We start from the raw sequence: 14,476 nt of genomic DNA on the forward strand, positions 1-14,476 counted from the left end.
CACATCTTCTTTTTCCATTCATCTGTGATGACCTCGAGGGGTGGGATGGGAGGGTCGGGGGGTGAATCTCAAGAGGAAGGAGATGTATGTATACATATAGCTGATTCACATTGCTGTACAGCAGAAATTAACACAACATTGTAAAGCAATTATACTCCAAAATATAAAAATAAAAGAATTTTTAAAATTAAAAAAACCCTAAGATACTGGTAATGACAACTGAAAGATCAAATGCAACTATCTGAGCCTAGATAGTTAATTTAATTTAATCTGGGTTAATTTAAAGGACTTGTCACAAGCTAGTGCTTTCCAAGAGGACGTAAAAGTTTAGCACCCATCAAACATTACAAAGTAACATTACAAAGATCTTATTTTTTTTTAAATCCAGTTTATTAGCAAGTTACAGTCTCTACACTAGTATATGTAGTTCAAGTGCACGCACACACATATACACATAGTAATAGCTTGCCTAAATGTGAGCTCAGCTTCAGATACCGCCCACCCCTCCCCCGACACACACCAAATCACAAATTCTCAAGAGTCTGTGTTTAGTGGGTCCAAGTTGACACGGCTAAAGTGGGTCTTTTTGTTTTCCTCAAAAGCGTTGGGATATACAAAGACAAAGTAAAGTCAAACCTGCGCACTTTGACCTCACAGCTTCCTTAGGAACAGAAGCAGTATTTTCAAATCCAACAGTGCTGTTTACTCCAGGAAATGTTTTCCTCATAGTCACGGCAAAATCAAACACCACAGTATCTCAAATCCCAGCAAACACTTTATTCTCCTCACTAATGTCTCAAAACCTTTGGAAGCCAAAGCCTGGAAAAAGCCCTTTGGCAATAAACGTGAATGTTTTACAAAGGGTAAAGAGAAGTTGCAAGAGGATAAAAGTTTCTGTTAACTGTATTGAAGTATTTTTCTTTGGTAGAGTCCCCAAACAAACTTGAATAAATTATACACACTGTCGATAGAAGTAAAAGAAGTAGTCTGTAAAGAATTTCCCGGCAAAATAAGGGTCCGTTGAACAGTCAGCTAAATCCTGTCAGGAGGGGAGTGGGGGGAGAGAATGATTAATGTAAGAATTAGTTGTAATTAAAATTACCTACTTATCTGTTTGGAGAAGGAAATGGCAACCCACTCTACTGTTCTTGTCTGGGAAATCCCATGGACAGAGGAGCCAGGTGGGCTACAGTCCACGGGGTCTCAAGAGTCGAACATGACTTAGTGGTTAAAGCACCACCACCACCATTTACCTATTTATTTATTTAATGGTCCATTTCTTTCTCACTGAAAAGAAAAAAGAAAGAGAGCTTACTGGTGCAGCTACCCGGAAATGGTACCCGCTGTCGAAGAGTGGTGCTACAGGGAGGCTCCAAATGTGCTGATATCCCTAAATAATGAATGAGAGAGAGATCCATCACATAACTACATTTTACTCTTCGCTGGGAAAAGCCCAGGCTGAAAAGCATTCCCTTGACTGCAGTAGGAGAGGTGTTTGTGGCCATAGTTTTTGATGGTGTCGCTGGAGAAGTCTGCAGCTTCCAAAGGATGCTGAACCAAATGCGGTGACCAGGGTCAGCAAAGGGGAACAACGGCATGTGACTCATGGCATCTCTGTCGTGGTGAGGACCAGAGGCTGTGCCACCATTACGGATGCACTTCTGGAAGGCAGAATGCTGAGGAGTTGGAAAATGTTACCTGTGTCATCTCCTGGGAGACTTCCTGTTGACTTTGCATCCCTTTGGCCTCCATTTTACTGCGGAAACACACATTTCCAAGGGTGAACTTGCATTGGAAGACTATCAGTGGCTCTGTTGTGCTTCAAGAGACAAAGGAAAGAAACGGCAAATGGAAAAGTGGATATCAGCTCTCACAGGCTTCAGCTTGAGAAGAAGAGGGGCTTATGGGAACATAACTTGGAAATCCATTCAAAGTTTCAAATAGGCCTGTTATTACACAAAACTCACGAATGCCAATATACTAATTCACATCTCATCATAATAGAAAGAAACTCAATCTCAGATGACTACTGTTGTCGACTGAATGCTTGTGTCCCCCACCCCCCAAATTCATATGTTTAAATCCTAACCTCCAATATGATGGTGTTAGGAGGTAGAGCCTTAAGGAAGTGACAGATCATGATGATGAAGCCCTGATGAGTGGGGTTAGAGCCCTCATGGAAAGGACGGCAGAGAGCCCTCTCACCCCTTCTGCCATGTGAGGATATAGAGAGAAGATGGCTATGTATCAACCAGGAGGTGGGCTCTCATCCTACATCAAATCTGCCAGTGCCTTGATCTTGGTTCCCAGGCTCCAGAACTGTGAGAGATGAATGTCCATGGTTTAAGCCACCCAGTCTATGGGGATCTTATTATATAGTAGACTGGAACTGACTAAAACTAAAACTGGGATAACATACAACAGTCTTGAAAACCTAGTCTCATGACTTCAGTCATTTCAACATTAGAACTTCTTATCTCCACAGACTTTAAAAACAATTTAGTCCAGGTTGGATGCATGAGACAAATGCTCGGGGCTGGTGCATGGGATGACCCAGAGGGATGGAATGGGGAGGGAGGTGGGAGGGGGGCTCAGGATGGGAAACACATGTAGATCCGTGGCTGATTCATGTCAATGTATGGTAAAAAAAACTCTATAATATTGTAAAGTAATTAGCCTCCAACTAATAAAAATAATTGGGAAAAAATAAAAACAATTTGGGGGTATATCCCTTCTCTTTTCACCAGCAGCTGAATTTGCTTTCATCTGACATTTCCAGGATTTGAAATTCTGCAAACTTCTGGTCTGGATAGGTCTTGTTTGAAACAGAGAGGCAGACAACACAGGTATGGGTGTGGGGGTGAGCCCCATTAGGAATTATCAGTCCTTAAAGTTATCATAGTAGTAGACCTATCAGAAAGAATGGTTCTTCTCTAGAGGCTGGCCCAGGAATCATCATCAGGAGGATGAGGTGCACCTATCTCTGGGACAAACTACAATCTTGGTTGAGTACATGTGTTACTTTAAGATCACTGCTGTTAGAAAAAAAAATGATTCCTAAACTAAAAAGCCCGATTTATTGTGGGAGACCCAGTTTCAATCTCTGGGTCGAGAAGATCCCCTGGGGAAGGGAATGGCTACCCACTCCAGTATTCTTTCCTGGAGAATTCCATGGACGGAAGCTACAGTCCATAAGGTTGCAAAGAATTGATCATGACTGAGTGACTAACACACACTTTTCAGTGGTTCAAGATGACCTTCTGCCACTTCAAGGGATATACCACTTCAGCTTACTTCCTTCCATCGAAGCCAGGGACAAATGAGGAAACACTGTCCCAGGCAGCTCAGAGAGTGCTAGAGAATAGTACACTTAGCTTTTGCTCTGCCTTGTAACGTGGTGGATAGTGAGTCATGAAATTTTAGCTGCTTGAAAAAGACCATTCCAAGGCAAGCAGTTGACTTGTGTTAATATCTCATTGTAGAAGCAAAGTCGATGAGAGGAGTATGAAGTCTGAGGGAAACAGAGGAAGAGACCAGAGTGGAGTGGGAGGAAATGATGGAGGGAGAATAACAGAGCTGGGGAAGCTGAGGAGGAGAGGGGAAGACAGAGGAAAGGGAAAGGAAGGGAGAAAGGGAAGAGGGAGAGAGGAAATGTGGAGGGGACAAAGGAGAAACTGACATCAAGAGACACAGACACCACCTTCAGGGTGAGTACCTCACTTCATAATTTCTGTGAAAGTCTTCTGAAGTACCATGATTATGCAAAATAGCCGATAAAATAGACTCGAGTTTTGTGATTTGGAAGGAAAGGTAGTCATAATGTGAAGTGCCTGCTCTGTGCCAGGATGGGGCAATGTTCTTACGGGTCTCACCTCACTGGTGAGGCAGCAAAGTGATGGTCGAATGGAAGGGCTGATTGGAAGCCCATCTCCACCACTTAATTGCCCTGACTTTCAGGACAAGCTTTTTGACCTCTCTAAACTAAGTGCTCCCATCTGAAAAATATAAACTAGAAAAAAACACCAACCACAAAGGGTTGTTGTGAGGACTCTATGACCCAGTAGTAAAGTGTAGAGTGTCTGGCATATAGTCTGTGCTCAGCAAATGGGAGTAATTCATTTTGCTATTATTATCACTGATTCTCACAGAGGCTCTCCATGTTATGATACAATGTCAAATTCATCTTATAGATGAACAAACAGTAGTTCAGTGAGGATAAGTGGTTTTTCCAAGATTACAGAATTCATAAGTGATGGAGACAAAATCTGAACCCTGGCCTGCCCAAGCTCCAAACTCTGACTCCATTTTTTAACTCCCCTGGGGGAAGTAGATGGTGTCTGCATTAGCACTGCTCCCAGGAGCTCACAGAAATGTGCAACCCACCCCCCCCCCCAATCAAGGAAACATGCTATTATTCTAGCTCCCACCCCAATTCAAAGGGACACAGCCAAGGGCAGCTGGCAGCCTGAGAACATCAAATCCAAGGTCAGGCTCACTTTGCCAGTATGAGCACACAGCCTAGAGCCTTTCTATCCCTTGGAAGAAGCTTGGAAGGTCCCAGGCTTCATTTTGAAAATCCCTCCCTAAAACTGGCCCACCTCTCAACCCAACCGCTGTTCTTTAACTGAAAACTTTGCACCTCCTAAATTATTAATCAAATTGTGAGGAAAACTCAAGCTTGGTATTCAGATAGTAAAAACAGAATTATAACATAATAAAAACAGAATTATCTGTTACAGCTATGAACTTACTTGATTTCCAGAGAGAATTTGACATTGGTGGGTGTGTACTTATTAACAGGAATATGGTAATTGTAATTTCCAGACCTAATTAAGGGAAAAAATAAAATCACAAATCAAAACATACAGGGAATGGTTCAGTCTTTTTTCTATTTTTGTATACTACATAAACTGTGAAATAGTCTATTATATGTGATAGATATAGAAAATCAAGTTTAACACGGCACAGTTTCATATTTTTCAGAGATATACCTGTCAAATTTCAAAGTGATCTCTTTCAGATCAAACTCTATAAAATATACCACAAACAGATTCATGGTTTCTTAGAATACACAGAAGAAATGATAGAAAGTCAAATCCTCGACCAAATGCACAAAACTAAACCAACAGGAAATGACTTCAACGTCGCTTAAGGAGACAGAGATTTCAGAAAACAAGTGAGGCAAAGGCCTCAAACTTAACAGTACCTCTGGAAAGAACTGGAAAAAATAACTACCAGCTTTGATACAGTAAATCACTCCCTTTTAGGCAACATCAGCAGGAAATACCAGGTACTTTCAAAAATGAAATCAAGTAAAATTATTACAGTCCTAATTATCATTGAGTAATGGAGAAAACCACAGGATAGAAATGCTTATACAGGGATTCCTCCCACCCTTGGGGAGGGATGGTTGGGAAAAAGGGGGAGTTCCTTTGATTCATATTGTAATGAAAACTCAAGCAAAACAGCACATTGTATCTAATACAAGTTCTTATGACCTTCCTATCCCTTGAATTATATACAGAAATAAAGCCAGATAAATGAGGGAAAGGGCCAGTCATTTTAAATTCTCTTTAATGAACACTAAACTGAGTTGTTAAAAATGAGAAAGCAAAAATAGAAGCAATAGATGTGAATTGGGATCAGGAGGACTTTGTCCCACCAGAGGAAGCTTAGATAGATAGAAGTCGTTTCCTACTATGTTCCTCCCACTATCTATGTGCTTCTCTGAAGCCCAACTACTTAGGTAGTAAATATCCTCATCTTACAGATGGAAAACAGGTACGCAAGGAGAATGAACTTCTTGTCAATTGGAATTTGAACCCAAATCATCTTACTCTTCATCATCACATCATTCTACCAAACCAATTAAGGTCTGTCTCTGACTTTTTCAAACTCACTGAGCCTCAAGTTCTGTAACTTCAAAATGGGGATAAATAATACCAACCTTGTGTGATTTTGTGAGAATTCAATGAGATAATGAATGTAAAGGTCATAAGCAAATAATAAAGTGCCATTCAGGTTATTTTCAAAAATCAGGTCCAGGAAATACCCCAGTGGTCCAGTGGTTAGGATGCCCGAACTCTTACTACCTGGGTTCAATCCCTGGTCAGGGAACTAAGATCCTACAAGCTGTGTGGCAGAGCCAAAAATGAAAAAAAATATATAAAAAAAATTTTTTTTTATAAAAGTCAGGACCATCAGCCTGAAGCCTAAGCTATATCAAGCTTAAAAAGAGATAAGGCTGAGAGGACTTTTCTGGTGGTCCAGTGGATAGGGTCCACCTGCCAGGGCAGGGGACATGCGTTCAACTACTGGTCCGTGAAGATTCCACGTGTGATGAGCAACTGAGCCTGTGAGCTGCAACTACTGAGCCGACATGCTGTAACTACTGAAGACTGAGCGCCTAGAGCCTGTGGTCTGGAAGATACGCAGCCTTGCCTTTAACCTAGCAGGCTGAAATATGAGCGGGCTTAACTAAACCAGTAAATACTTACCAAATAAAGAAAAATACCTCCCCATTCTTAATACCTTCAACTTGCACATTGTGTTTGCTGAAGCTTCTGTGCTTGCCCTCTATGCTTGTAGATGCATCGTTACCTTGATGCATGTGATACGCTAGAGATGAACGTTGCTGTAAACTTTTGCAATGCCTAGATTTTTTTCCTCTTAACTGAAAAGGTTAAGATATGCTCTATTTTTTCAGCAATTAAAATAATGATATCCCTTGTTATTAAAATATATAAATGTCAGCTCACTCATAACTCAGAGCCATCAGTAATAATGTCTTCCTTTTCTATAAAATTAACTAACAGCTCTGTGCCTATGGTATGTGGCCTCTGAGAGCTGCCCCCTAAGCTTTCTGCTCTGGACTTACCCATTAAACCAGGAGACTGTAATCTTTGGAGCCATGGCTTATTGACATTTGCTAATACCAACCATTTTATGATTCCCTAGTCCACTATGTAACAAATGTGTTTTCCACTTGAGGAGCCATGTAAGCACACATCGATTTTGCCATGTAACTAACATCAGCTTTCATTCCAATCTCCAAAGCCCTGAGCCCTGAGTAAATTCCAGAAATAATGGGAGATAGTGGGGAGGCTTACACACCCGCACTGGAGGCTTCTGCTGCAATACCGCCAATCTATTATTTGCTGGATTTCCATAATCTGAATAGAACTGATGGTTGTATCAATCCCTGAATTGAGAAGAAATAAAGAAAGTAAACTCTTCTGCAGAGGAAAAAAGCATTGTGCTCCAGTGCAGACTCCAAATTATAGAATGTGAAATAAGAGTTTTCTAGACAAATGGATTCCATTTGCATTCAAATGAGATAAAAAGAACGGGAGAAGGCTTTTGTTGCTGTTACGGTAAATTTTAAGGAAACTAAAAAAATAAAATAAAACCCAAGCTCCAATAGATAGCCCCATAACATCCAAAAGAAAACCTGGATCACTGAAGTCCTACTAAGTTGAAATTTATTGAAAATGGACAGTGCAATGGGATATGAGATCTGGCCAATAAAGATTTTTTTGTTAGAAAACAGAAAACCAACTAAAAACTTAGCAGTCAAATAGAAGAAGAGAGCAGGAAGTTCAAATAAATTCTTAAAATCCATGAAGATCAACCACAAATGCCTAGCAGTATGCAACCATTTCCAGTGTTTCCTTAATAGTTAGGTTGGCATTGATTGCAAAAAATGTAATCCCCACAGGTATTTAGGGCAGAGTACAGCCTCCGTCCCTCTGCCTCTTCCCAGGATCACTTTCATAGCTTGTTGTTACTCTGCCTGGCTCCACAAAGCCAAAGAAGAGTCACTTCAATGTAAACTTACAGTCACTCCTCCAGTCAACGCTGGTTTGTGCCTCTGCTGCCAAGAATGATGTGCGTCTGCCTGTTGAAGAGGAAAAAGTCTTAAAGCTTGTTCAGGATGAGAAGAAACCCAGTGTGTGCCCTAGCTTGTCAACCAGTTGAATGTTTCCCCACTCTTTCTCTCTCTCACTTTTCAACCCACCATATCCCTATGCCACTGTTTGTTTGTTGGTTGGTTTTAATCGATTTGACTCTGCCAAGTCCTAACTGTATGTGGGATCTAGTTCCCTGACCAGGGATCGAACCCAGGCCCCGTGCATTGGGAGCATGGAACCTTAACCACTGGACCACCAAGGAAGTCCTCCCTATGCCTTTTCTTACAGATCTAGTTTAGTGTCACCCTTCTCCAAAAAGCCACCTGTTTTGGAATGAATTAAAGTCCTCCAAATTTTCACACATGTAGCCCTAACCCCTGGTACCTCAGAACATGTCTGTGTTTGGAGATGGGCCTTTAAAGTAATATTACATTAAAGTGAAGCTGTTACGATGGGCCCTCATTCAATTTGAGTGGCATTCTCATAACAAGAGGAGATTAGGACATGAAAAGCCTTGTGTGTGTGGAGGAGAGAATTTGCAAGGATGCAGTGAGAAGGCATCTCTCTACCCCCAACTGTGAGCTTCTGGGTCACTGCCTCTTGTTCACTGTTGTATTCCCACATTCGACAAGGCCACACTCAGCTATGATGCTCAATACATATTTGTGGGAGGATAGAAGGGGGACGTCAAGAAAGAGGGAGGAAGGGAGAAAAGGAAAGCCAACCGTATATCTTCTTTGAGCCCAGGAGTGGGACTTCAAGGAATCAGACCTCGTAACCCCTGAATCTTGGACTTCTAGACTCCAGAACTGTGAGAAAATGAATTTCTGTTGTTTAAGCCACCTAGTCTGTGGCGTTTTATTTTGGCAGCTCCAGCCAACTAAGACACCATCCCGAATTAGATCACCATAGCTCAGAGCTCCAGCCTTTCCAATGGAGGGTGTATTACTATTATGCTGTAGCAGGTATTATTACTGAATCCTCAAAGTGGTGACCAGTATTAGTGATATCTTCTCTATCACTGTACCAATGGGCTATTATCACTGTTTTGTTACTTAACTTTTCATGTATTTTTGCCCTTTCTCAACACCTCCAGGACTTCCCTGGCGGTCCAGCGGTTAAGGTTCTCACTTCCACTGCAGTGGGTATGGGTTTGATTCCCGGTCAGGGGAACAACTAAGGTCCCGTGTAATGAGCGGGACAGTCAAAAGGAAAGAAAAGAAAAGAAAAACTCCAGAATAGGGAACCTCTTTTAACATTCTTTGAATTATGTATGACTCCAAGCATAATGTGATCCACACAGAAAAAAAAGCGAGCTTCAGCTTCCCAGGTGGTGCCCGCCTGTCGATGCTGGAGACATAAGAGACATGGGTTTGATCCCTGGTTTGGGAAGACACCCTGAAGGAGGGCATGGCAACTCACTCCAGTATCTTTGCTTGGAGAATCCCACAGACAGAGGAGCCTGCTGGGCTGCATTCCATAGGGTCTCACAGAGTCAGACATGACTGAACAGACTCAGCACACACGCAAAGCAAAAACTGAGCTGAAGTCATCTGAGAAGAAGAATCAAATCACTGGTGTGGGGCCAGAGTTTACCGATGGGGAAGGAAGCCAGGGGAGTGGTTATGATCTGTCAGCACCAAAAAGGCATTTTAAAAGCAATTTTGAAAAGGTAACCATTCAGATAATGGTTGTTAAGGCTGTGAAAAAAAAAAGTGTATCTTTTTAAAGTGGATAGTGAAAGCCATCATTTAGTGAGTTGCTAAGCTAACCTCACAAAAGAATTTTAAAGTGTTTTCAGTAATTTCTTTAAATTTGCAGATTTTTTCAAGTAAATGTCCTCTTTATTGCAGTCCTTCATTTGCATTAAACAATATCTATGTTTTTCAATATAATTTTGGGCAAAGACATTAACCTTATTTAACAAGAGATATAAGTTAATACAATATGTTCTGCTTTCATGGGAATGAAAAAGAAGCAAGATGTGAAATTAGTTTCTGTATGGAATTTCAGGAGAGAAAGCAAAGCTAGTGTGTATTCCTGAGTGTCTCTGTCTGTCCTGGTTAGTACTTTTTTTTTTTTTTTTTTTGTCTTTTATTTTTTTTCATTTATTTTTATTAGTTGGAGGCTAATTACTTTACAATATTGTAGTGGTTTTTGTCATACATTGAAATGAATCAGCCATGGATTTACATGTATTCCCCATCCCGATCCCCCCTCCCACCTCCCTCTCTACCCTATCCCTCTGGGTCTTCCCAGTGCACCAGGCCTGAGCACTTGTCTCATGCATCCAACCTGGGCTGGTGATCTGTTTCACCACAGATAATATACATGTTTCGATGCTGTTCTCTCGAAACATCCCACCCTCGCCTTCTCCCACAGAGTCCAAAAGTCTGTTCTGTATTTCTGTGTCTCTTTTTCTGTTTTGCATATAGGGTTACCATTACTATCTTTCTAAATTCCATATACATGTGTTAGTATACAGTAATGGTCTTTATCTTTCTGGCTTACTTCTTACATGAAGTGGAAGGGCTGGTTTACTTATCCAGTTACCCAGCTGTGAGCTTCTGGAACACTGCCTCTCATTCACTGTTGTATTCCCACATTCGACAATGCCAGTCTCATCTGTGGTGCTCAGTACATATTTGTGGAAGGATAGAAGGAGGGACGTCAAGAAAGGGGGAGGAAGAGAGAAGAGAAAGCCAACCATGTATCTTCTAGAGAAACGTTTTCTCTTCCACACTCAAACGAGAAACCCCTAGGGGCTGGGTGGGGAGGGATGCTGGGGGTAGATGAGGGAGCTGGACTTTTTCATCTCATTAGCAAGTGGGAGTGAGACAACTGGAAGGCAAGGCCAGCTTGCTGAGAATCTTCCCCAGTGTGATGCTTCTCTTTAAGAAGAAATGGACCTTAATATATACTGATTTTCTAGAAAATTGAATATTTACTTCCGTTTACATATAAATATATGTGCTGTCTAAAAAGCCTCAAGATTACTTCGATTCCAGGTCTTCAAACAATAATCTTCAAGCACATGTCTCCTGCTATGAGTTTTGTTTACGATTACTTCCATAGAAGGCTAATTTACAAGGCAAATGAGGCATAAAGAGAAGGAGAAACCAGACTTATCTATCCTGTTTTTTTTTTTTTTTCCCCCCATACCTTTTGTTCTATTTTCCTGCTGAATTTGCAGGAAAACAGCTCATTTATAAAGTCTGGCAGCAGAACTACAGAGTTGCCTTAGTTTCACAGAAGCATGTTTCCACGTTCCTGGAGACATAGAACCCTAGGATAGGATTTAGCTTCTGACGGGATAAGGTATTTTTTAATGGTCATAAAAAGGTGAAGTTGAGCTTGCAGCTTAGAATTATGAAAATGGCTTTTCAAAAGCAGGATTGGAAATAACAAATTTCAAGTCTCCTATAAAACACCTCTACTGTGTCACTTTTCTGCGGCAAGGCTTTTCCATTCTGAAAGGCTGGCTATTGGAAAACCATAAATTCTCCTGTAGTCATACAGGAGTAGATCTCATTTTACAAGAGCCTTCCAGCGACATTCCCTATAAACTGAATATACATTCCCAATGGTTTTCATCGTAAAGTTAGAAATATATTTCACAATCAGCAAATGAGATCTCTCCATAAGCTAAATTAGAAACTTCTGGAGAAGAGAGATTTAAGATGGTGTCCAACCAAAGCATATCCTGTCGTGGTAGAATGTGTATATTGCATTACTTGTAAAACTGTACTGATGGCTGAGGCCCAAGACAGCATCTTGGATTCCTTTCTCTTCCCTGATTGAAATAGACTCAGGCCAAGAAAAAGTCAATAAGCCCAACCAATCCATGGCTGAGTCCTTTAACACAGGGAAACATTTTCTTTCCACCACTGGCTCTTCTCAGAGGTCTGGTCTCCAAATCAAAGTAAGCATGACTTACAGATGTTTCTTGCTTTGTGAGATTTTAAAAATCTTTACCAAATCTCCTAAAATCTATAGAATTCTATTGGTACTTTTCCCCATAGGCACTTAACTTTTTAATATCTAATTCTGTTGCCTATTTAAATCTTTATTAGTTCCATAGACTAAAATCTACTCCATTATACTCAGTTCCTCAGAATATAAGTTGAATATTTTGAAGTACCTGCTTTCCACTTGTTAGTTTTACTCAAACCTTTTATTAAGTGTGGGAAGAGGGGATATAATCTTTCTGAAAGACACTTTAGGCGATCAACTTAGGCCCAAAGGAAGAAAAATGGCTTGAACTCAACATGTCATAAAAATGCCAATTTCCCTTTCTTTATTTTACTAGTATTCTTACTCTTCAGAAAGGAGGCTCGTAAGTGTGTTATGGTGCTTTGTAAACTATGAGATATTACTCCACATCCTACTGAGGGTTATTCTACAATTTTTAATTGAAAAATGTATTTGTAAATTTGTAGTTGATCTTAAATGCCCCAGAAACACCTGGTTGAAATGAATATTTGCCTAACTTTCTCCTCTGTTGGATTTAGAAACTCTGGTGTTACATGGTGCCCTGGACAGAGTGAGGAGATGGAACATCAGCAGGGGGAAAATGCCTTTCTTCAGACCCCAGAAATATCCTCAAGTGGGAATGACATCTCAGTGGCTATAGGCACACAATGGAATACTACTCAGCCATAATAAGAACAAAATAATGCCATTTGCAGCAACATCGATGGACCTAGAGAGGATCATACTAAGTGAAGTAAGCCAGAAAGAGAAAGACAAACACCATATGATACCACTTACATGTGGAATCTAAAAAGATGACACAGATGAACTTACTTATGAAAAAGACTCACAGACATAGAAAACAAACTTATAGTTACCAAAGCAGACAAGGGTGGAAAGGGGAGAGGAGATAAATCAGGAGATAGGGATTAAAACACACACATTACTATGTATAAAACAGATAACCAACAAGGACCTACTATACAGCACAGAAAGCTATACTCAATATCTTATAGCAACATATAACGGAAAAGAATCTGGAAATTATATACATATATGTAACTAAATCATTCTGCTGTAACCTGAAACTAACACAATCTTGTAAATCAACGGCAGTAGTAGCAGTGTTAGTCACTCGGTCGTGTCCAACTCTTTGTGACCCCACGGACTGTAGCCCGCCAGATTTCTCTGTCCAGGGGATTCTCCAGGCAAGAATACTGGAGTGGGTTGCCATCCCTTCTCCAGGGCATATTCCCGACTCAGGGATTGAACCCATGTCTCCTTTGTCTCTGGCATTGCAGGTAGATTCTTTACCATCTGAGCCACTAGGGAAGCCCTAATTAGCTCTATTTCCCTAATTTTTTTTAATTTAATTTTTTTAATATAAATTTTTAATGGCTATAGGCAAAGGGGAGGAGGCATAGGCTATGTGCTGAAATTGCTTTCTAGAACCACAGAATAGACACTTTCTGCATCTTCTGGAGTTGATCTCAGGTAGATGCACACACAAGCCTAAATAAATAAAGGTTGAATGGTGGGGATGGGCACCTAGATTTTGATTTCGACATTACTCATAATTCACTGCAGAATCTTAAGCAAAGTGCCAAGCTTCTGTTCCATCAACAGTAAAATGGATAAGCTGGTACAAATCCAAGATCCTCCTGACCTGGGGACTTTGGAACCCCAGATGACTACATAAAGGGGTCTGTGGTGTTGGTTGTGAACTTAAAAAGTAACATCTCTCCCATAAATACATACCATTTTTCAAATGTTGCTGTTAGATTAACAAAAACAATTCATTTAAAAGCTTAACTGAACTTATAGTTACATTCTCCCTCTATATATTAATACTTTTTCAGTCAAATAATTTCAAAAGCATAATGGATTCATAATCTCAGGGTCAAAAAATCAGCGCACCACTCGAGTAGCTGCTCTGGGGCCTTCTATAACTCTAAATCCCCCAGAGTTTTCAAGTTTCCTGAAGGTGATAGTAAACAGAACATTTCAATCCTCTCCAATTTTTTTTCTCAAGTGAAAAGAGAGAAGAGGAAACAATTGCCCAGTGTGTCAGAGAACCTGATAAAGCAGAACTTCAACTCCATTCTTAGCCAGAGAAGTTGACTGCTGCGTCTAGGAGGACACAGCCAGACGCTTGGGGCAGATCTCCTCTCTCCAGGATTCTCTCCAGTGTCTCTCGTCATTATGGAAACATAAGGTAAGCAGACATTCATTGTCCCAGAGCAGAGAGCAGCAAACCTTCATCTGGTTTGATATGGTCTGCTCTTCCCAATCTCCCCTTGATGGGAAGAGATGGTGGCTATAGGAGTGAATTTGCACAAAAGTCAAAAAACTTTTTGGAAGTGAAGATCTAGCCAGTGTCCAACCTCTTCCTGTTCAGGATCCATGATTATCCACCTCACATGAGTGAGATGGTCTCATCTGAGCACTGCTCTCAGAAAAGGACACCAAGTGTCCCCAAGGTGGACTTCCATGATAAGGGAAAGATTGACCAGCCATAAGGTTCCATGTGCTCTAAGTAAGAAATGAAGGTTCTGGGGGATTTTTGTGACAGTAAGGGATTTTTCCGTATTTAA

At 40.8% G+C, this 14,476-nt stretch overlaps 1 protein-coding gene across 5 annotated transcripts in view; it reads right to left on the bottom strand.

The window, feature by feature from the left end:
* Positions 1 to 383: 383 nt before the first annotated feature.
* MYRFL (myelin regulatory factor like) overlaps positions 384 to 14,476 on the bottom strand; it is a 115,142-nt gene continuing 101,049 nt past the window's right edge. For 4 of the 5 annotated variants that reach the window (XM_061130188.1, XM_061130196.1, XM_061130192.1 and 1 more), the window contains 6 exons: positions 7,838 to 7,897; positions 7,114 to 7,201; positions 4,752 to 4,826; positions 1,699 to 1,819; positions 1,316 to 1,390; positions 384 to 1,039 (listed from right to left, as the gene is read on the bottom strand). In XM_061130188.1, the coding sequence (XP_060986171.1) occupies positions 953 to 1,039; positions 1,316 to 1,390; positions 1,699 to 1,819; positions 4,752 to 4,826; positions 7,114 to 7,201; positions 7,838 to 7,897 (506 nt within the window). In that variant the 3' untranslated portion in view covers positions 384 to 952. The remainder of the gene's footprint in view (positions 1,040 to 1,315; positions 1,391 to 1,698; positions 1,820 to 4,751; positions 4,827 to 7,113; positions 7,202 to 7,837; positions 7,898 to 14,476) is intronic. The other variant, XM_061130179.1, reaches the window with a different exon arrangement.

This window comes from Dama dama, chromosome 3, assembly GCF_033118175.1.
Source record: "Dama dama isolate Ldn47 chromosome 3, ASM3311817v1, whole genome shotgun sequence".
Lineage (NCBI taxonomy): Eukaryota > Metazoa > Chordata > Mammalia > Artiodactyla > Cervidae > Dama > Dama dama.